General features: G+C 42.0%; 2 protein-coding genes across 9 annotated transcripts in view; one reads left to right on the top strand and one right to left on the bottom strand.

Moving 5' to 3' along the window:
- Positions 1–2828, top strand: part of CAST (calpastatin) — a 124604-nt gene extending 121776 nt beyond the window's left edge. For all 6 annotated transcript variants that reach the window (XM_079791486.1, XM_079791488.1, XM_079791485.1 and 3 more), the window contains one exon: positions 738–2828. The gene's annotated coding sequence lies outside the window, so the exon portion shown is untranslated. The remainder of the gene's footprint in view (positions 1–737) is intronic.
- A 926-nt stretch (positions 2829–3754) lies between these two features.
- The window catches only part of ERAP1 (endoplasmic reticulum aminopeptidase 1), a 38742-nt gene continuing 20104 nt past the window's right edge, over positions 3755–22392 (bottom strand). For all 3 annotated transcript variants that reach the window (XM_079791460.1, XM_079791461.1, XM_079791459.1), the window contains exons 9-19: positions 19192–19323; positions 18961–19032; positions 17485–17639; positions 15978–16057; positions 15233–15416; positions 13583–13739; positions 12554–12738; positions 11509–11670; positions 8948–9088; positions 8340–8421; positions 3755–4405 (exon numbers count right to left, since the gene is read on the bottom strand). In XM_079791460.1, coding sequence (XP_079647586.1) covers positions 4250–4405; positions 8340–8421; positions 8948–9088; positions 11509–11670; positions 12554–12738; positions 13583–13739; positions 15233–15416; positions 15978–16057; positions 17485–17639; positions 18961–19032; positions 19192–19323 — 1506 coding nt within the window. In that variant the 3' untranslated portion in view covers positions 3755–4249. The remainder of the gene's footprint in view (positions 4406–8339; positions 8422–8947; positions 9089–11508; positions 11671–12553; positions 12739–13582; positions 13740–15232; positions 15417–15977; positions 16058–17484; positions 17640–18960; positions 19033–19191; positions 19324–22392) is intronic.

Here is a 22392-nt window from a genome sequence, read left to right as displayed (position 1 = left end):
ACTAAATGGGATGATTGTGCTATTGAAATGTTAAAAAACAATCTTATAATAAGAGCTCTTTAAAGTGTTAGGCCAGGCTCTTGAAGAAAATGACCATCTAAGTCTAATTGACGCTTTGAAACCCAATTGCTCATAATTTTGCAGATTACTGTGGCAAAGCAAAGTTAGCATGTTGTAATACCTCTTATAGTAAAATGCCCCTGTTATTGATACCAAGACATGATGGGTGCGGAAAAGTACCCCTTAAGGTCTGGTGGAAAGTACAGGGTTTTTGGAACCAAGGGCAAAGGAAAAGATTGACTACTTTTGGCCAAATACTATGTTTGATTATACGTCAGGATGACTCACGAGCTTGTATTGATGAGGGAATCTCTGAGATCTATCTTGAGAGCTGGACCCTTAACTTGAGAAAGAAGAGATGTTATTTTCAAGTATAAAAGCTTATAATTGCTTGCCAAACAAAGCCTAAAGGAAATAAAAATATAGATTTCTCTCACCATGTTCCACTTTTAGTTCCCATAATGAGGGAGGTATGCTGATGAGAACTACTCTTAAAGAATCCCTCCAAAATTTAAAAAAATTCTATGAATAATTCACTTTCATATTTACTTATAGGAAATTCCTTCTTGTCTCTATATATATGCTTTTGGTAAATGTTACATTTATTATGCCTTGTAACAACAACAAAAAATTACATACCAAAGTGGTTCACTGGATTTTTGTCTGAATTTTTCAAGGTATCTACATATAAAATCCTCAGCTGGTGGTTGGTGACTTCTGAAGAACAAAAGGCTTTGACAACAAATTTTTCTGGGTGGCTTCTAGACAGTGATCTTTGCTGCGTGTTTTGACATCCTAAACATTGGTTTGTTATTCTTTTCCCAGAAAGAAATTGAATTTGTCTGGTTCAACTGTGCTATTGTACTGAGTATTGATAAACTTTGAATTTTTAAAAATTGCCTTCAGTTGGGAGAGAAAGGAACTTTATATTTCTAAGAGATATATTTGATAGTTTCTTAAAGCAACACATACACACACCAAAAAACAACCACAACAGGAAAAACCTTTGCAAAATTTTGCACATTCTACACACAGTGCCTGTAAATCTCATTAGTATTTTTGGTTTGCACTTAATTTGTTGTTATTGTTAGCATTTGGAAAACAATGCTGTAAACATTCGCCAATGTTCTGATTTCTCATTACCCCTTTCCTCTTGGGCTTTTGAACTGTATTTGATGTTTCTCTGGGTTAATGTTTATAAGCCCATTAAATATTGTACATCGGGCACATATCTCCTCTTGGGCTGCTAATAATAAATTAATTGATAGGTAACCTGGACAGACCAGGAAGCACTGCACCTCTTTTCAGGTTAAACTATTTGCCAGAGGTTAGGACTTACGCACCTTATAGCCGCGCAAAACATACTGAGACTTGAATCAAGTCAGAAGAGCAAGATACAGACTATATTTCACTGCATAGCAAGTTCCAAGAATAAAATCTACTCAGAATATTCATATGGCTTGAACTCTGTTGGTTTACTATGTTAAGCTGTGCTTCCACTCACTCTGTACAAAACCTGAGCAGCAGTTGTTTGCTTAGTCTGTTGCACTGTATAGCACCTGGCTTCATGGGAAGTTAAGTTTACCAAATACAAAACCGAACTTCTGCTTTAAAAAAAGAAATCTGGAATTTAAAAATTTGCTCCCTTCCCCCTCACGGAAACGTAAGAACTAGGCTCTGTAGTCCTGCAACTTCGAATCATTTCTTAGATCTTTCTGAATGAATTGCTTATGAACATAGATAGCACTGAGGTCCTTGATGAGATTTTGATAAATATTTAATCCCACTTTTACTTCCCGGTAGTGAATGCAGGAAAAGATATCAGGTACATATCATACACTGATTTGGAATTCCTTATTTCAGAGAGCACAGCCTTCCTTAGCCTATGTGTGAAGGTTTTATTTATTAGGACTTAGCTGAGTTCACTAAATATATCATCACCAATACTGTCTAATAAGGGGGGAGAGACACAAAAACAGTAACACTGCTTATAATGGGCGTCAAATTTTGTTAAGACCCTCTATAAATTCTCTCTAAAAATCATGCAGTACCTATGGGATTTCAAGCATCACCCACTTTAAATGCTATGTCTGTCCCATCAGAGAGACAGGGCATTTTTCTATTATTCTACGTCTGGGAAATATAAGCCAGTGTTATGGTGACTGAACAGACCTCTTCAAGGCACTGATAAGAAAATACATGTTTCCTGAGGGATTTTAACTATCTAATTCTTCCATTTGGGTAGTACAAAGTGGGGTTTATTTTGTTTGTTTGTTCAAAAAGGTAAAACCTTGGACATTGACAGATGTGTTTGCAAGGATATGGCTGCAGTATTATTAACTTGATGCATATATAGTATTTTTAAACAGCATACCAAAATCCAGAGATTTAAGAAATGCCTGTAAAAGTAAACATTTAAGGTACTCTGACTATGCTTTTTTGTTTATTAGAAATGTCTTCAAGAGTTGGATGTTTGTTAGTAATTAATGATGGCTTGAGTCAGCTTCAGCATCCAAGGCAGTCCTTTTTACCCGTCTAATTAGGAGGAAATAATGGCAAATACCTGCTTACAGGTAAATTATAACCTTTTATTACCAAACAGGTTTTGCACATTGTTGTGGCAATATTGTGTCCATTTAGGAAATGGACTTCTCCAAAAGCAACGGAAAGTAGGTTCCTCAGGTGACCAAACTGAAGACCACTATTTCCACGTTTCGTATTTCATTAACCAAGATGTATAATACAATTAAAAATATTTTACATTCAAATCTTGGCTTTGTATGTTTTCAGACGGAAAATACCTGGGGTAGAAATGACCAGTGATTTCTGTTTCTATTTCTCAAACCATTAAACCATGCAATATGTTTAAAAATGGAATTGTAAACGCATTTAGGTCCAGGAAAGTCACTGTTCCTAGTGTATGAGAACACATTTTGACATTTTCCCTATCACATTCCTTTATCTTGAAAATTCTGCAAGTACATTAAAAACCTCATAAAAGACTTCTCACTTAGAGGAATACAAACAAATATTTTCAGTTTCACCATACATTGTCATTTACAGGAGACTCTGCAATGACTTATTGGCAACAGGTGGCAATAATGAGTAATTCAGGAATTGTAAACTAGGCCAAATAACCAGCAGGGAGGAGAAGCAGCACCTACCCAAGGATCAACAGCTCTCAGGTTCAACTTCAAGCGACAGGTTCCTTCTCTAGACCTGAACGTACTCTGCCGTTTCAGAAGGGACACTGTCGGTCAGGATCCCTGAGGAGCAGATGACACTCAAATTAGGGTTACTTGAGGAGGGTGTCATACAAGGTGTGGTTTTGTTTTTAAACAAAGGCAGGACAGGGATGTATGGAGACCACAGGTACAGCCAAGACTAGTAAAAGCCAGGCTACCACTTCTCCCCTCCTCCTGAGGGGATGAGAAGGAAGCAGTTGCTAGAACGCAGAGATGGGGAGGCTCAGTGGGCCAAGGGGCCACCCCCAGAGCGGAGACCTTCAGTGGAGGCCAGCCTGAGGCAGCCTGAAGGGACCTAGGGGAGGACACCCACCTCCTCTCTCCCACCCCAGCTCCAATCTGCCCTCCTGGGAGACTGACCACAAGCCGGAGGGCAAGGAAGCCCGAGGAGGTGACCCCACATTTGCCCCGGGTTATGGGCAAAGAAGGTAGAAGCAGATCAGACATCCTGGCTTTGAGTGTGTGTATTTAATATGTATTCCATATATACACACAGATGCAAACCTAATCTTTTTAAAACATGGTATCTAAAAGGCAGATCCAAATGGTCACTGTCAGTAGTTCCCACCATTCACAGCGTTCCAAGGAGACTCACAAAACAGTTTCTGAATGACCAACATGGGAGGGAAGGGTTTGGAGACTGTGGGGCTTAAGTATAAGATAAAAAATAAGAATAAGGTACTTTACTCCTCAATAGTGAGGAACCCGCCACTTGGGTTTACATTGCAGGCAACACCTGTAAATGAAACACACAACAGAAATAACCCATTGATGGGAAAATTAACAGCCAGGCTTTTCACAGGACCGGTCAAATGAGTAAGAAGTTAAAGGAAAAGGAGGTGTCTTCAGGGGGGAGCCCAAACAGCCATCTCTAGTAGAAGGTATTCACATTCAACAAAATTTAGGTGACTAGAGATCACAGGAACCAACAAGGAAATGGACTGTTAAAGCAGTTCAAGATTTTGGTTTTGGAGCCACACTCTGATTTTATCAAAATTCTTATCCATCCAACGTATGTTTTCCTCAATGGTTTCAATTGTTTGTTGGACACAACGGAGCTGAGAACCATTTTCTTTCAAAGAGCTGAAGAATCCTTTTACCTTGTGAGGAAAAAAAAAAACAAGAAAAAAAAACACGAGTTTTTAAAATTTTGCTTTATTACATTATACAAGTCCAGGCTCGTTAAAAGAAAACTGGAGCCAAAATTCCAGCATTTGTCAAAATTCTATACGGAAGGCAGTGCCAGGTGTCTGGATACGATTATGTACACAAACTTAAGCTGTATGAAATGAGCTCATGCCTCATGATGTCAAGTTTTGTGTGTGTTTTTTTCTCTGTAGTTTTTTAGTTTGTTCACAGTTGCCAGACTCTAAAAGACTTCACTGTTTACCACTTTATAATTAAGGTTTAATTGAGTGTGTCTGTTTAATGTGTATTCTGTTATAGACACACAGATGCTAACTGAATTTTTTAAAACATGGTATCTAAAAAGCAGAATGTGCAGAGTGTCTTCTTTGCCAAGCAAAACAGTTTCAACCACATAAGTGGAGTCTTTCTCCACGGACCTGGCCTGTGTGTTATTATAGAAACACTGTGGGGAATGGGGTTCTTAGCAAGTTATGGTGGTAATACCCCTCACTCTGCCAAGTTTTTATTATCTTAATCCACAATTCAGGTATTGTTCCCTTAAGATAAAATCCATACAAAGTTCCCCATGGTTTTAAAGTGATAAGAAACTCTTGGCTATCTCCATGAAAATATATTTTTGTTGTTTCATCACTGGGTATCGGAACCCCTTTCAGCTCACAGGAGGAATAGGCCGGCTTTGCCACACCATTGATCATTGTGCTACTCTGTTTCACCTTAAAGGGTTCTTAACCTTTTCCCATAAATTTTCACAGCGTTAATCCATCAATTTTTGATTTTGCAGACAAAAAGCAAGTCTAGGCCAAGATGTATTGTTTATTCAGCATGGATTCCAGACAGTTAATTCCTTAAGAAAAAAAAAACACCACCATGCCATAATATCATGAGTTTGAAAATAAGAGGGAAGTCAGAATAGGTTTTTAAAAGACCAAATTCCAATTTTAAATGATGCAAGGTTGTTTTAAAATTATCCCAGTGTAACTTTTCAATGAGCTTAGAGGCATGCCCTCCTGTTGCAGCAGCCTAGAAAACACTGCTTCTCTGTCCCAAGTTGCAACTCAACCTTCCTTCCCACTGAACTCAAGATTAATTGATATTCAGCTAAAAAATCACTCTGAGCACTCCTCAACAGTCACACCTCATTGACAGTCTTACCCCGTGGTCAAACTATCTGAACCTGAAGGAGCCCGTCACGATAATACCACTAAAGAACACCTACAAGATTGGCAACAAAACCAGTTTTAACACTTGCTCTTAAATTTCTGACACCCCAAGTCTCTCTCCTGTAAGATCTGATTTGGGAAACGCAGCATGTCATCTGAGTATTTGATTCAAACCTGCCTCCTTGAGAACATTTTCTGTGCAACAAGCAGCATGATACAGGGACAGAAAAATAGGTTTATCCTAACTTGTTGGACCTTGAGCAAACTATTTCACTTCTCTGGGACTGTCTCCTCATTTGTTAAATGAGGGTCATCTCTACATTGCAGAGGACGTGGTTATGGAATGTGGTAAGGTGCAGAACCTCAAACCCAGCTGTGTCAGGGCTTCAACCTCATCCATTTAGTCATGCCTATTTACATTGGTACTTATTCGTCCCTTGCCTTCGTTACTGTGCTAGAACTGAGGATGTGGCCGTGAATCGAGCAAGCACCCTACGCTCAGGGAGCTTACAGTTTCCCTGGAAGACAGGCAGTAAACGTTGATTACTATAAACGGTGAAACAAACTAGGGCTATGACAGTAACTGTGGAGGGGGTGGCCTGCTACACACGGAGTGGTCTGGAAAGGTGACCCTTGAGCTGGAACCTCAAAGGGATAAAATGAGCCTTTCCAGCGAAAAGTTGGGGAAAGAGCAAGCCAGGCAGAGAAGAAAGTGCAGAGCCTTTGAGATCAGAGAAATAGCTGGTGGCCCAGGAGCAGGGGGAGGCTGAGAGAGAGTGAACGAGGAGAGCAAGTGAGAACTGGCTGGAGTGGTGGACAGGAGCCAGGTCATCCCAGTTTGGGCACACAGGAGAGAGAGGTTTGGGATTTATTGCAAGAACAATAGGTGGGGTTACAAGAAGGGGGTCAATTCAGTTTTAAATGTGGAAAAGTGGTTTGGTTAATGGCAAGTGGCAGGAGGTAGGCCAGTTAGGAGGCGATCACCATAGACCAGACTGACTGACTGACTGACTGACTGACTGACTAAATAAATAAATAAATAAATAAATAAGAAAAGCTTGGATGGGGTAAGTGGCAGAGAGAAGCGCAGAGATAGGATGCATACGCCACAGACAGGGCCGACAGGACTCGGGGATGGATTAGATGTGAGGAAAAGAAGGGCTCGGGAGGACTCGTATGTTTTAAAAGGCAGTAGGATGTTCTCTATTATGTCAGTATCTCAGGCTTCTTCATTTCCATGGCCTACCTCAGTTTGTGCACCTGATGTTTCCTATGCACACAACACTCTCCTCCTAGATACCTGCGTTTCCTTTAATGTCCACTGGAACATCTCCGAATCATCCTATAAAACACAGCAGCACTCCCCACCCCAGGCACTCTCTATCCTTACCTTGCCTTAGTCAGTCTTCAACCTGACAAAGGTGGTTTGTCTGTAATTGTCTGATTCCCCCGGTAGAATTTAAGCTCCATGAGAGCAAGGGCTTTGTCTATTCTGTTCATCTTCATTCCCTAGAACCCCAAACCAAGCCTGCCATATAGTAAGAGTAGGATGTCTTGAATGAATTCATGAGAAAACAAATGGACAAGTGAGTGAATAGACTATTCTGTTGCCACAGATCTGGTCTATGGACAGCTATCCAGCTAGTTCCAGCCTGTGGACAACTCTCCGGTCATCACACAGAACACCTCTGCTGTAGTCCTCAGTGGAGGTCAAGCTTGAGATATTATGTGCAAGTTAATTTTACAAGCCCGGGTGAGGTGGGGACGTGACATTTCTTTTGCATTTTCAAAGCACTCTTCCTATATCCAGCTGGATCGTGGTGTAACCAGACTACATATGAAACTACTCCTTCAAAAAATAATATTTGGCACTCAGATCTTATCTAAATGCAGCCTAGTTTTGAAACCACGTAAAGTTTGTTCTACGGCCTTACTATAGAAAACGTTATCATAGAAGGGACACCAGAAACAACCCATTGATCCAATTCCTCAGAGTTTAAGACTCAGGAAAAAAGTACGCTTTTGTAGTTCCCTCTTACTGGACAATGAGGATAACTCATACTGTTTTCTCATTTTTCCTTGACTGCTAGGAAGCTGTAATAAAGTCAGGGTTCGAGTGCAAAAAATTATCCTCTGCATAAATTCTTCAGACAGTTACCTCTTTCTGTCCATTATGCAGCTTTTTGTTCTTTATTTTAACATTTACTTTATATTTGGACCTTATAAGTTGCCTAAAATTCTTTCTGAAAAGTAGATGGCATATACATAAGTAGCAGGAAATCATGAACCTGGAAGTGGAGAACCTGGATTCCAGACCTGCCTCTTTCATAACGGCTGGATGATCCCTTCAGTTATTCATACTTCCCATGATCTCTTTTATCATCCCAAACAGGGATTCCATATCTAAAGTAGCCTTTAAGCTCTAACCTTCGTAATGGCAAGGCTTAGGACTTCATGTGTTTGGGAAGAGGCACAGTTTTTACTAGTTCATTCATAACTGATTTTTGCTTATGTTAACAACACTACAGCACCCAAAAGGAACATCTACTAAGCGACAAGATTCATTGCTAACTCATCACATCCTTAAAATATTTTGTCTACCCCATACTTATTAGCTAATTGTCACTTAAGCAAAAAAATAAATAAAATAAAATTATATATATATATATATATATATATATATATATATATGTTTGTTTTTTTTGTGTTTTGTTTTTTTTTTTACCTCTTCAAGCCGTGCTCTTGTGGAGAACTGATTTGTTGTTCCCATCACCATGTAGGCTATGGAAGGGGAGCCAAGGTCAAACCTAGAAATGGAAACTTGTGTTATATTGTGAAATATTCATTCTCTCAACATATATTTCTAAGTGCCCCTTATATTATAGCATTTAAGTAAAAACTGGTTAGGCATGGAAATCATGGACATGATCCCTGCCCTCCAATGGATTAAGATCTAGTTGCAAAAAATAGACACCAACAGGTGAATAAAAGATGAAGTACCCAGAAGAAAATGATAGAGGTAATGATGCTACACAAGTTAGACAAGGACAGATGCAAATCAGCAAAGGTGCTGAGCAGAAGACTTCTAATAGGTCAGTGGGTGCGGGGAGGGATTATTCCAGAAGGAATAGAAAACCTGACTATCCAGACTCATGGGCTAGCAATGAATTAAGAGTTTTATATTGTCTAAGGATATTGTAAGGACCTCTACTTTCTAGCTTCAGTCAAAAACCCCCTTTGGATGATCACCGTTGTTTTACAAACAAATTTAAAAAAAAATAGCCCGAGTTGAGGAACTTCCCCAGGCACAGCACAATCTTTGGCACTACTTACTTTTGTATAAGTTTATACCAATTGTCCCTCAGAAACTGCCAGGCCAGTGGGTATCCCACTGGGTTTCTGCCAATAGAGCGAAGAATATCTGGAAACTCTTGAGTTTTTATTACATCTCCCTTAAAACTTTGGTCTAGTAACCTAGAATGATTAAGAGAAGAAATGTTAGCAATGAATATGCCCTGGAAAAGTTAAGAGAAAGCTATTCCATACAGTAATTTAAAGCCAGCCTGCCAATAACAAAGACCGAAAAAGGTAAATAGGTAACCAGAGCCCTGGTAAACTCGCTATAGCTATCCTATCTAATAAAGAGGGAATATGCTAATTGACCATCACTCCGTCACAAAGATGGCTGCACCCACAGCTGAGGCCAAGTTCCCATAAGGAGCCTTAACAAGCAGTCAGCAGGGACCTGAGGCTACGCCCTCCCCCGCCGCCATGGGGCTTGACAGGGGACCTCAGGCCCTGTCCCCCACTTGGCAGGGCTTGACAGGGGACCTCAAGGTGTGCTTCCTGTCCTGTTGCTGGGCTAGGGGACCTCAGCCTGCTCCCCCTGCCCCAGCGCCAGGCCAGGGGACCTCAGGCCACGCCCCCCACCAGGTGGGGCTTGACAGGAAAACTCAGGCCGCGCCCCCGACCCCAGCACTGGGCCAGGGGACCTGAGGCTGTGCCCCCCTGCCTGGCTGGGCTTGACAGGGGACCTCAGGCTGTGCCCCTCATCTAGTGGGGCTTAACGGGGGACCTCAAGGTACACCCCCAGTACTGGGTCGGGTGAACTCAGGCCCCACCCCTGCCCAGAGGGGCTTGATGGGGGACCTGAGGCTGCACCCCCCTGCCAGTGGGGCTTGATGGGGGACCTCAGGCCATGCCCCCCACCCAGCGGGGCTTGACAGGGGAACTCAGGCCGTGTCCCCCACCCAGCGGGGCTTGACGGGGGACCTCAGGCCATGCCCCCCACCCAGCGGGGCTTGACAGGGGATCTCAGGCCATGTCCCCCACCTGGCGGAGCTTGAAGGAGGACCTCAAAGCACACCCCCGCCCCAGTCTGGGCTGGGGGACCTCAGGCCATGCCCCCGGTCCTGGCACCAGGCCATGGGACCTGAGGCTATGCCCCCTGCCCAGCAGGGCTTGGCAAGGGTGAGACTGGCTGGGTCTGGATATAGCCCAATGCGGGGGGGCGGGGCAGCGGCTGGGTCTGGGTCTCACATGATTTTGAGGTGCATGTGGGTGGGCGGGGACTTGACTCTGGGTTTCGTGGTGAGCCCCAGACTCTGACAGGAGGAAGGTTTTCATATACATTTTACTAATTTTCTTTCATCTCTGACACTTCTATTATAGAGAAAGGGCAAATAGCAATATTATTTCCTCTAATTAATCCCCTTTTAATGTGCACGAATTTCGTGCACTGGGTCACTAGTGTAACAATAAAACTGACACACAGTATTCACAATACACATTCTCACATATACTCTCATTTTCTCATAAGAGGAGCTAAGAAAGTATATGGTTCTAAATTTGTTATTTTAAAGATACACAAATATATGCTCCTTTAAATATTTTTCATGACACCTGCTTCTCCCTAATTATTTACCACTAGAGGCCCAGTGCATGAATTCGTGCATGGGCAGGGTCCCTAGGCCTGGCTGGCTATCAGGGCCAATCAGGGCCGGGCCCATCAGGGCCTGCTGGCTGGGGGGGAGGGACAGGGAGAGGGAGCATGGGCCAATCGGGGCCTGCCAGCCACAGGCAAAGAACGGGGTGCAGGAGGTTCACCACCAGCCCCAAGTAGGGAGCCAGCCCTCAGCTCCACTGGGAAAGGGGTCTTGTCTACAGCCACCACCACCCCACCCCACCCCACCACCCCCTGTCAGTTCCTCATCCTAGCCCGGGGCCCAAATAGCCCCAGCAGAGTTGGGAAAGGAGGTGGCGGTCACCGTGCTGGGCACGGAAAAAACGGATGTCTGTGACCCACCACTGCTTGGTTCCCCACACCCCCCCCCTTCCCTTACCACTGCACCACCACTGTGGTGGGCAGGCGGCAGGCCAGGAGGTGGGAGGAGGAAGGGGCATGAGAGGTTGGCCGCTGGCCCCAAGGAGGGAGCCGGCCCTTGGCCCCCCTGGGAAAGGGGCCGCATCCGCCACCCCCAGTTCCCCGTCCCAGCCCAGGGCCAAAGGCCCCAGCAGAGTCAGGAGAGGAGGCAACGGTCACTAGGCCGGGCACAAAAGGAATGGATGCCAGATATTGACGCTGCCAGCCGGCCGCAGGAGGTTGGCTGTGGGAGTGCACTGACCATCAGGGGGCAGCTCCTGCATTGAGTGTCTTCCCCCTGGTGGTCAGTGCATGTCATAGCGACTGGTCGACCAGTTGTTCCAGTCGTTTGGGCCTAACAGTCGTTTAGGCTTTTATATATATAGGAGATACTCGTTAGCTGTCTCCCCACTAATATAAATGTTCCCAGCAGAACAGGCAATTCCTGGTCAAAAGAACAAAAATAGATGCGAGAAGGATCTGATCTAAATTAATTCCTTTGTTCATACATGAACATGAATGAATTACTCACCACTGAAGCTTTTCCTTGTTTTGGCTAACACAGAGGGCAAATTCAATTTGGTTTTTCTCGGTACTGGACAGAGAAGACTGATATTTACGATAGAGAAAATCCCATCCTTCAGTGGTCTGGGCCCCCACAGCAAACACTGCCAATGTCACATCAGTGGGTAGCCTGTGGGAAAGAGCACATGGGCGAGAGTCAGAGTTGTAGGAACTGTGTTTGGATGAAGAATGGTGACCAATTATGAACTGATAAATGGCCTCCTGATCAGAGAAGCCTGGAAATCTAAACAAAAATAACCTTTCCTTCAGTTAAAATTTTTGAAAGAGGCAAGAAAAAATATCTAAAATTCAGTTGTAAGTAGTCTTCTCAAAAATGTTAAATAAAATGCCACTTTCACAAGTACCTATGTGTCTAACACACTTTAATGACACTGGGTGACTCCTAATAGGTGGCCACTTTTCAAGCCAAAAGAAAGAGTTACAAACTAGACTCAAGATGTAATCCATGAACAAGCATTAGGAATCGAATAGGACCACCACTTATAAGCATGTCTTTCAATGGAAGCATGTATACTATGGGCTTAATGTTTCCCAGATGGGATTTAAGACCCAGATATACCTAAGTATAGTGAGAATTAATTTTCCAAATAGAGGAAGAACTGTACTTAGGCAGCATCAGCAACTACTATGCGCCTCCTGTCAGGGACTTTGGAGACCCAAAGAAACTACTGCGAGAGGCAATGCCTCTGTTCCTGGCAGTACAACTGTCTCAGTTCTAGTAGGTTTTGTACCCTTGGCTGCATAAAGTGGGAACTATTCTAATCCCATTCTAACTCTCCAGATATTTGACTTTTGTGCATAGAAGTTCTCTCCTAGCATTACTGCAAGTTGAGAGATACACAGATAAATCTTAAGAAGTCATTTATTTTCCTAAAAAGGGAGGCCAGGGAGACTTTTTGTAGTTGGTTTTGCTCCCAACATGTAGCAGCAATGATGGAAAATAGAAAAGGCACCCCTTTCATGAACGAACTAGCTGTTTGCTAAGGACAGACCTCAAATCTCCATCAGATTCCTTCCACGCTCTGAAGTAGCCTTCTGCCCTCTGCACGCAGGGCTGGTACTTGCGCACACAGGCGAGGAGGAGGAGCTGGCTCCGCAGCATTCGCTCCGAGACAGAGCCCTCGTCAGTCCATGTCTGCTTGTCAATGAGGCCCTTCAGCAGCCCGATGAGAAAGCCCTGAGGGAAAGCCACGGTGTCAGCAGTACCATCCCAGGTCCCCCCATGTTTTATGTAATCCAGTACACTCAGGTGAGGGGGGATATTTTACAAAGTGTAATAACAACTCTTATTTCTAAAGCCATGCAGTTCTGTTTATATCCTATGTAATAAAAGGCTAATATGCGAATTGTCCCCTCGACTGGGAGTTTGACCAGGGGGCGGGGCCAGATGGCCAACTGCCATGTCTCCTCCTGGTCTGGCCAGACCCCACCCGTGCACGAATTCGTGCACCAGGCCTCTAGTTTCATTATAAAAGTTGTCAGACACAAGAAATGATTAACTATTTTAGTATTTGCATAACAATCTTTTGTAAATATATGTTTATCTACTTAAAATCAAGATAAACTGCCACTTTAAAAAATAAACTAAGAGAGTTTATATGACTACATTTTGAAGGCAAATTTTACAATGGAACTTCATGACTTTTGCCAAAAAATAACAACTTTGTACTTCTTCTTCAAGTACCTGAGTCCCAGAAAATCTTAATAGCAGCCATCATAATACAGAAGTAAAATGAATTAAAGGATTTGCAAAAGGAAGGGAATAAGAAATCCATGAAAATTAAGTACAGAGTCTCATAGTCCCATGTCTACTTTTAATGCTAAAATAAAACCAAATACCTTTGCTAGTCAATCCAAATACTGAGTTAATTTTTATTTACTTTAATATATACTGATATAAATATATGTATACATATATATTTATACACACATACACACACACACACGACAGTAAGAATTCTTGCACACCCATATAAAAGCAAACCACTTAAGTAACCACTCAGTTTATTTCAGGCTTTTACCTTGAATTGAATTTCCACTTCATTCATATCTCTTTTCTCCATTAACTTATACATAGGTATCAGCTCATTCAAACCTTGGAACACAGGCATAATTTCTGTTTCTTGTTTCAAGTACAGGGTTAAATTCAAGGCTTTTTCAATCGGTAGCTTTCCAATGCTGGTCAGGAGACACCATGGTGAGAGGTTTAAAAGAAAACTTAGGAAATCAACTTTTTGTTTCAAAAAATATTTTAACAATCTACCACCAAAAAAATTCAACCAGTTATTAATGCCCCTCATAAATAAGGATCTTTCTATTAGTATCTTTTCCATCATAAATAACACAACATTGGCATGTTTGCACGGTGAAGGGAGTTGCTCAAACACAACAGAGCTAGGGCTAACTTGTGGTTAAGACAAGAAGCAGGGCAGGGTCTGTTCCTCTACGAAACGTTGGACTGTGTGCTGATCTTTGATCGGGATTTTAATCACAGATCCTTCAGGAAGCCTAATCGGAGAGACTGCCACTCAGTTGACATTGTAAGCCTCTGGAGTCAACACATCCTCTTCTCCATTCCAACAGAACTGAATATGGATAAAAACCCTTCGTTATAGAGGGTTGATGCTAAAAGCCTCAGAGGTAAGGTATATGCTCATAAACACAACATCCTCTAAGACAGGGGTCCTCAAACTTTTTAAACAGGGGCCAGTTCACTGTCCCTCAGACCGTTGGAGGGCCAGACTATAGTTTAAAAAAAAACTATGAACAAATTCCTATGCACACTGCACATATCTTATTTTGAAGTAAAAAAACAAAACGGCAAAAACACCCGCATGTGGCCCGCAGGCTGTAGTTTGAGGACGCCTGCTCTAAGACTTAAGATTTAAGCATCAGTATGCAACAGAGGGGAGTATTTGTAGGCATGCGGAAACAGCTGGCTAAGCACCCCCTATATTTATCCCCCATTGCTACTTTTCGCCTCAAGAGGCCCCGATGAGAAAGAACTTGACATTTAGAGCAGAGGACATGGGGTATGAGGAGAATTATAAATTATTCCTTTCTACCTGAGTGATTCCCCTTAGGACTTCTGTTCTGCCTAAATACTGAGGAAGTGTAAGTTTTTGTCTTGCAGACTATTTCCTTAATAACCATTGTCATGGGGCAAAAAATCAGAGTAAATACTCAACAGCTCAAAGTTCATTCGTTTGGGCAGCATTTTATGAGCTGTATTCCATTAAGAGGCTGTGAAGTTCAGGAATCTGAGTGTGTGCAGGGGTGGATGGAAACCCCTTTAACCCAGCGGGGGAGGAACCAGATCTGGTAAAACAGGGCCAGGGCCAGAGAAAGCCACAGGACAACTCTTTAGAAACCAGCCAAGGAGCTTCTCCAGGGAGTAGATCTCCTGATTTTCTACACTTTTGCCTCCATGTGATCATAGTTGTTAATGAAAAAGGTTAAAATACAGATGCCTTCCTTTACCTGACTCGGCAGACACAGACAGGAGGTTAACCATTCGGCTACAAGCAACCTGGGGTTGTTAGAAGAACTTAGGGGAAAACACCCTTCAACTTCTTATTAGCAATCAATCATTTTCATCTTTAGAAATCAAGAATTTGAGCGATAACAGCCGCTTTCAGAAATAAACCAAGACTCTGAGGAGCGTGTATTACCTGACAAGCTGAAATGCATTGTTAATGAGACTGGCCCGATCATTACTGCTGATTGCTGTGTGCGTTCCTTGTAAAAGGCCAGTCAAAGAATCCCATCCATCATCCTCATAATGCACAATGTAATAGCCATTCATTCCCACGTTAAATTTGATCCATTCCACCTCTTCTGGGAGGATGAGCACATCTAGAGCAAATAAAATAAATCACAGCTCTATTTTCTCTCTTGACGGATGAAAGCTTTTCTGATCGAAACTAGACCACGAAACTATAGGCAAGTTTAATACTGAAATGAGTTTCATATTGAACAAGTTTCTTTTAGAAACCAAAAAACAGCATCCCCATCGACAAAAGCCAACACTAGTTTTAGGCACCAATTTCGTGAGATTTATAGATCTATGAGAAGAATGCAGCCATGTTTCAGGCCATACAGACGATATAACCCAGCAATGTTAACAAAGTAATGGGGATTTTTCACTCGTAATCCCTTCTCTTTATCATTACATAAATCAACTGTTTTAATTTCTATCTGGCAAGATACTGGCTTTTTTTTTTTTTTTAACCAGATAGGATTTTCAACCTATAGTCTTCACTAGAAAATGAAAGCCAGAGATCTGCTGAAGATAAAGGTGGACCTGGTCCTTTTTGTTTTAACCAAGATAAATAGCCAAAGAAAGGTGGTATCTAAATCCTGCACATTTCTATAGTTCCTTCTTGCATTAACCTAGTTATTTCCCCAACAAATTACCTGTTTTTGTCTTCAGCAAAAATCTCTGGGCCGATTCTGATTTGCTGGTGATGAATGTCAATGGAACATGCCACAGGTACCTAAAAGAAAGGAGGATGAATTGCTCATTTGTTGATTCAACTGAACAAGCAGTTATTAAATCACCTATCACGTGCCAGGCACTGGCTAGTTTAAGAATGGTACCAGAGCTGCTACTGACAAGAGATCAAAACACCCATATCCTGCTTTTCAGGCACTATTCATCCTTCTCAGGCTCCTTAAGTAGAGTTAGGAATTTGGGCTCAAGCGAGCCCCGACAGCCTTTACAGTGATTGGCTGGGAGCTCACAGAGCCGAACTTAAAAACCGTGACCACTAGTAATGGCACAAATTGACATCATGTGCCTCCTAAATCATACACTAAGAACACATCACTTCTATGGAATTCCTACTAATGATGCATAACCTGAATCTGATCATGAAGAAACAGCAGAAAACCAAGCTGGAGGACATTCCATAACATAACTCTTAAAAAATGTCAAGGTCAAAAAAGACAAAGACTGAGGAGCAATTTCAGAGAAAAAGGACTAAAGAAATGTGACAATTAACACAATGTGACCCTAATACTGAACCCTGCCTGAATCAGAATAATTTTTCTTTTGCTACAAAGACATTATTAGGACAGTTGGAAAAACTTAAATAAGGTTTAGATTAGATAATAGCATTTCATCAAATTTATTTCATAATTTTGATAACTGTGCTATAGTTATATAAGTGAATGTTCTTGTCTTTTAGAAAATACCACACTAAAGGATTTTGATGTAAAGGATTATCATGTCTTCAAATTACTCTCAAACAGGGGAAAGCCATATATATAAAATACATACATATATATATGGCATATATGAAGAGAGAGATAAATATAGAGAAAGCATATCTTTACTTAGAGAAATGTGGTAAGAAGTTAACATATATTGGGGTTAAAAATATATGGGAATTCTTTGCACTCTTCTTACAACTTCTCTATTAAGCGTAAAATTATTTTGAAACAAAACATTTTTAAAATAGTGTCCATCTAGGGCCAGTCAAGCTGCAGTATGTCATTTCCAGTGATGTCCTTCTGTCCTGTTAATCTGGCAAACAAGTTCCAGGATCCAATTCAGACTTCCCAAAGAAAAGAATTGAGTCTCTCCTAATTCCCAGAAATTGCAATTTCCAGGCACTATTGTAATTTAGTGACAGTTACTTAGATCAGAGCTTATTACAAGCCAATAACCGGACATCAGCATCCTATCAAAGTACAAAACATGATAATTATACATCATCAGCTTCACCGAGATGAACCAAGGTTTAGAGCCACCTTCATCCTCCTGGGGAGATGGTGGTGTATAAGTCAACTTCATAGGATATGCAGATTTGATTGAAACATTTTAGCAATAAAGGTAAGGGCACTATTTCAAAAATAAGGTTTTATCCTACAAGGCAGATGTTACCGAAGCAACCAAATGAGTTTTCCTCCGCGCCCTTACCCAGATTCTGGGCTGCCTTCAGAGCCTTTCATATAGTGCTCTTGCTTCAGGTGGACGTTCCTCCCTCTCACGGTGACGGTTATCAGGGGAAAGCCCTTCTGCAGCGTCCAGGTGTTCATCATGGTTTTCACATCAAGGCCTTCCTGTTGCCAGTGCTGGTTTATACAGAAAAACACAGATGCATGACCCACTTAGACCCAACTAAGAAAAGGCAGAACCCGAGCTTTTGCTCACAGACGGAGCTGCTATCAGTGGCTATCTCCCCTCTGAAGCTCCTTCTCATCCCTCCTCTGCTCCCAGCCGCTGCCCTGCTCCCTTCCCCACTGTCTCCAACCACAGCACGTGGTCCATGAAAGCACTGACAGTTACTTCTCGTTCTCTTTCTCTACACATGTGTGTCTTGAGAACAGGTACCATATCTGGTTCTACTGGGCATACCTTGGGCGTGGCACCGGGCACAAAGTAGGCATGTGCATGAATGAATGAACGAAAGTAGAGAAGGGAAAGTGGCCAGGTGTGCAACACCTACATAACGATGCTGGCTCTCAGACAAGCAGGTGGGGGAAAGTGTTCAAGAGCCTGTACTTCCAAAGCCCAAAGCGATAATACCCAGATGGCCCACACTCCACAGCAATCATGAACTCAAGAGGATATTTTCTTTGATACTAAGAAAAGCTTTTAAGAAATATTTAAAAGTTAGTAAAAGGATAAAATATGCTACAGAACTAATCTACAAACTTCTGAAGAAAGCTGCCTCTAAAAACAAACAAGCCAAGAAAATAAAAATATGATGGATGAAATTCTGTTAAATCTCCAGACTAATCCATAGCCGCCTAGGAAAATAGTCCACAAGTCCAGATAAGCAGAGATGTAGACTGTTTTGTGATTCAGATTTTTTTTTTAATTCTTTATAGCTTATTGGTTAAAAACACAAGTTAGAACTAAATTCAAATCCCAGCTCTGTAATTTACTAACCACATGCCTTTGGATTTCATATTCACATCTGTAAAAATAGGGATAATAGTGCCCCACTCATGGGCTGACTGTGAAGAGTAAAGGCGATAATGCACCTAAGTGCGTAGCACGTGCTTGACACGGAATAAGTGCTCAGGAATGCTCGCTGCCATCATCTGTTTCCTTCCAAATGAAGAGCTCTGGAAATGATCGACATAGCCTGACTGATAAAGCCCTAACTCTCACAGAAACCTGTCATAAATTCACTGCTTTACCGAGTGAAGCTGAAGAAATTAATATCAGTGAGATGTGTTACCAAAGAAGGCTGTGTGACTCCCTTGTGTAGATAACTTTTTAAAAATTGTAAAAGGCTGTCAGTCTGGTATGGTTTAAATGCAGTCTTATCAAGAGTGAGGGTGATATAATCGAGGACCTCAGAGAGTCTGGCACAGAGCCGACCTTCAAAGGCTGTGGTGGAAAAGAATGCGAAGAGGGGTACCGTGTACAGATGTAAAAACTTACTGAGGATGAAGATGAATGTTGACCCCTAGAGCAAAAGCCCTCCATCCTTTGTGTGCTGTCTGTAGGGCAAATCTAAAAACCGAAAATATACACGTCACTCTCAGGCAGGCCTGTGGAAAACCCTCATGATTCTTCTCTGAGGGATTAATATGATGCAGAAAAAAAACAAACACCCAAAATGATATTAAGCCTGTCAATCCCAAACGCAGAGATACACAAAAACATACTCACACTTGCTATACTGTTCCACAGGTCCTCGTTTTTTGTGTTTTTATAACTATATGTCTGGAGATAATGTACAATACCACGTTTAAATGTATCGGCACTAAGATAATCTCTTAGCATGTTCAGAATACAAGATCCCTGAAAAAAACAGTAAAATAAGTATTAACTATACTTCCTCAATCTAACCCATCACACTTTATTTTGGAATAATTCTTTTAATAGTTTCCTTTTCTGGAAGAATTTCCTAGGTCCCTTCAAGGTAGAGGTAGTCTCCCTCTTCCTCTGGCTGTAGGGAATGGTGGGGTCACAAAATAGGCAAAGCCTGGATCCCCAAATGTCTACATGACGTATATGTCCCTGCCAATAGGACTGGTACTTATTTTATTGGAATACTAGAGGCCCGGTGCATGAAATTTGTGCACGAGTAGGGTCCCTAGGCCTGGCCCGCGAGCAGGGCCTATTGGGGCCTTCCGGCTGCCAGCCAGGCCCTTTCTTCATTCCGCGCCGCCCCCTGGTGGTCAGCGCACGTCATAGCAAGTGATTGAACTTCCGGTCTCCCGGTTGAAATCCCAAGGGGACACTTTGCATATTAGCCTTTTATATATATAGAAGATAATGACATAGCATTATATTAGTTTCAGGTGTACAACATGATTTGATATTTGCATATATTGCAAAATAATCACAATAAGTCTAGTAAACATTCATTAACACATACAGTTACAAAATTATCTTCTTGTGATGAAGACTTAAGATCTACTGTTAGCAACTTTCAAATATGCAATACATTATTAACTACTGTCACCATGCTGTATATTACATCCCATGACATTTTGTTTGTTTTTTGTTTTTGTTTTTAATATATTTTATTGATTTTTTACAGAGAGGAAGTGAGAGGGATAGAGTTAGAAACATCGATGAGAGAGAAACATCAATCAGCTGCCTCCTGCATACCACCTACTGGGGATTGTGCCCGCAACCAAGGTACATGCCCTTGACCGGAATCGAACCTGGGACCCTTGAGTCCGCCGGCCGACACTCTATCCACTGAACCAAACCAGTTAGGGCCCATGATGTTTTTATAATTAGAAGTGTATACCTCCTGACTCCCTTCATCTATTTTGCCCAGCTCCTCCCCCATCTCTGGCAGCCACCAATTTGTTCTATGAGCTTGGTTGTTTTTGTTCTTTTTTTTTTTTTAAGATTCCACATAAAGTGAGATCATACAGCATTTGTCTCTCACTTATTTCACTTAGCATAAAGCCCTGAAGGTCCATCCATGTCTGAAATCGCAAGATTTTCTTTTTATGGCTGAATAATATTCCATTGTGTGTATTTATTTCACTTTTGTGTATTTATCCAAAGAAAATGAAAACACTAACCTAAAGATATATGCACTGTCATGTTCACTGCAGCATTACTTGCTATAGCTAAGATAAGGAAACAAATGTCCATTGATGGATGAATGGATAAAGGGTGTGTAGCGCGCGCACACACACACACACACTGAGTGGCCAGATTATTATGATCTCTGAACGCATAATAATCTGGCCACTCAGTGTACTTATGTATAAGAGAAAGCTTGCAAATCTTGATATGTCAAGGGACCAGGAGATAGTGGCCCCCAGCCTCTGGCTAGTAAGTCCTCTGTTTCTTTCTAATTACCCACAATGTAGTTCTTATACATGGAAAAACCTTATTTTAAAATCCCAACTCTGTGGTCAGTCTACACTGAGTGGCCAGATTATTATGCATTCAGAGATCATAATAATCTGGCCACTCAGTGTATATACATACTAGAGGCCTGGTGCACGAAATCCATACAGAGGTAGGGTCCCTAGGCCTGACCAGCAATCAGGGCCGGCCGGGGCCTTCCTTCCCCCAGCTGCCAGCTGTTGGCTGCTGGCTGGGGCATTCCTTCATTCCGCACCGCCCCCTGGTGGTCAGTGCACATCATAGCAAGCGGTCAAACTCCCGAGGGGACAATTTGCATATTAGGCTTTTATTATCTATATATATAAAAGCCTAAGTGATCATTAAGACTGGTTGGCCAGTCACTATGACGTGCACAGACCACCAGGGGACAGATGCTCAACACAGGAGCTGCCCCCTAGTGGTCAGTGCACTCCCACAGCCAACCTCCTGCAGCCAGCCAACCTCCCACGGTCCCTCCCCCAGGCTGGCTGGCCATGATCAGACCTGAGTGGGACTGGGCTAGACAGCCCTGATCAGCCCCAATCACCAGCCAGGCCGAGGGACCCCATCCATGTACGAATTCATGCACCAGGCCTCTAGTATAGGATGTGTGTGTGTGTGTGTGTGTGTGTGTGTGTGTGTGTGTTACACACCCTTTATCCATTCATCCATCAATGGACATTTAGTTGTTTCCTTATCTTGGCTATAACAAGTAATGCTGCAGTGAATATGACAGTGCATATATCTTTAGGTTAGTGTTTTCATTTTCTTCGGATAAATACACAAAAGTGAAATTACTGGATCATATGGTAGTGCTATTTTTAATTTTTTGAGGAACCTCTACACCGTTTTCCATAGTGGCTGCACCAATGTACATTCCCACCAGTATACAAGAGTTCCCTTTCCTCCAAATCCTTGCCAACATTTGTTATTTATCTTTTTCATAGTAGCCATTCTAACAGGTGTGTGGTGATATTTCATTGTGGTTTTGATTTGCATTTCCCTGATGATTAGTGAAGTTCGGCATCTTTTCATGTACCTGTTGGCCATCTGTATGTCTTCTTTGTAAAATTTCTATTCAGTTCCTCTGCCCATTTTTTTTTAAAAAATTTTATTGTTGAAAGTATTACAGATGTCCCATTTTTCCCCCATTGACCCCTTCTAGCCTGCACCCACTCCCCCACCCCCGGCCTTCACCACACTATTGTCTGCCCTTTCTAAAATCAGATTGGTTTTGTTCCTGAGTTGTATAAGTCCTGTATATATTTTGTATTCTAACCCCTTATTAGATACATGGTTTTCAAATATTTTTCCCATTCTATATGTGGCCTTTTCATTTTGTTTCTTCTGCTGTGCAGAAGCTTTTTAGTTTATTGTAGTCCCACTTGTTTGTTTTTGCTTTTGTTGCTTGTACTTTTGATGTCAAGTACAAAAAAACATTGCCATGACCCCTGTCAAGGAGCTCTCCCCCTATGTTTTCTTTCGTAATTTTTACATTTAAGGTCTTACATT

Source organism: Cnephaeus nilssonii, assembly GCF_951640355.1.
Source record: "Cnephaeus nilssonii genome assembly, chromosome: 2".
Classification (NCBI taxonomy): Eukaryota; Metazoa; Chordata; class Mammalia; order Chiroptera; family Vespertilionidae; genus Cnephaeus; species Cnephaeus nilssonii.
This window is presented reverse-complemented; position numbering and strand designations above follow the sequence as displayed.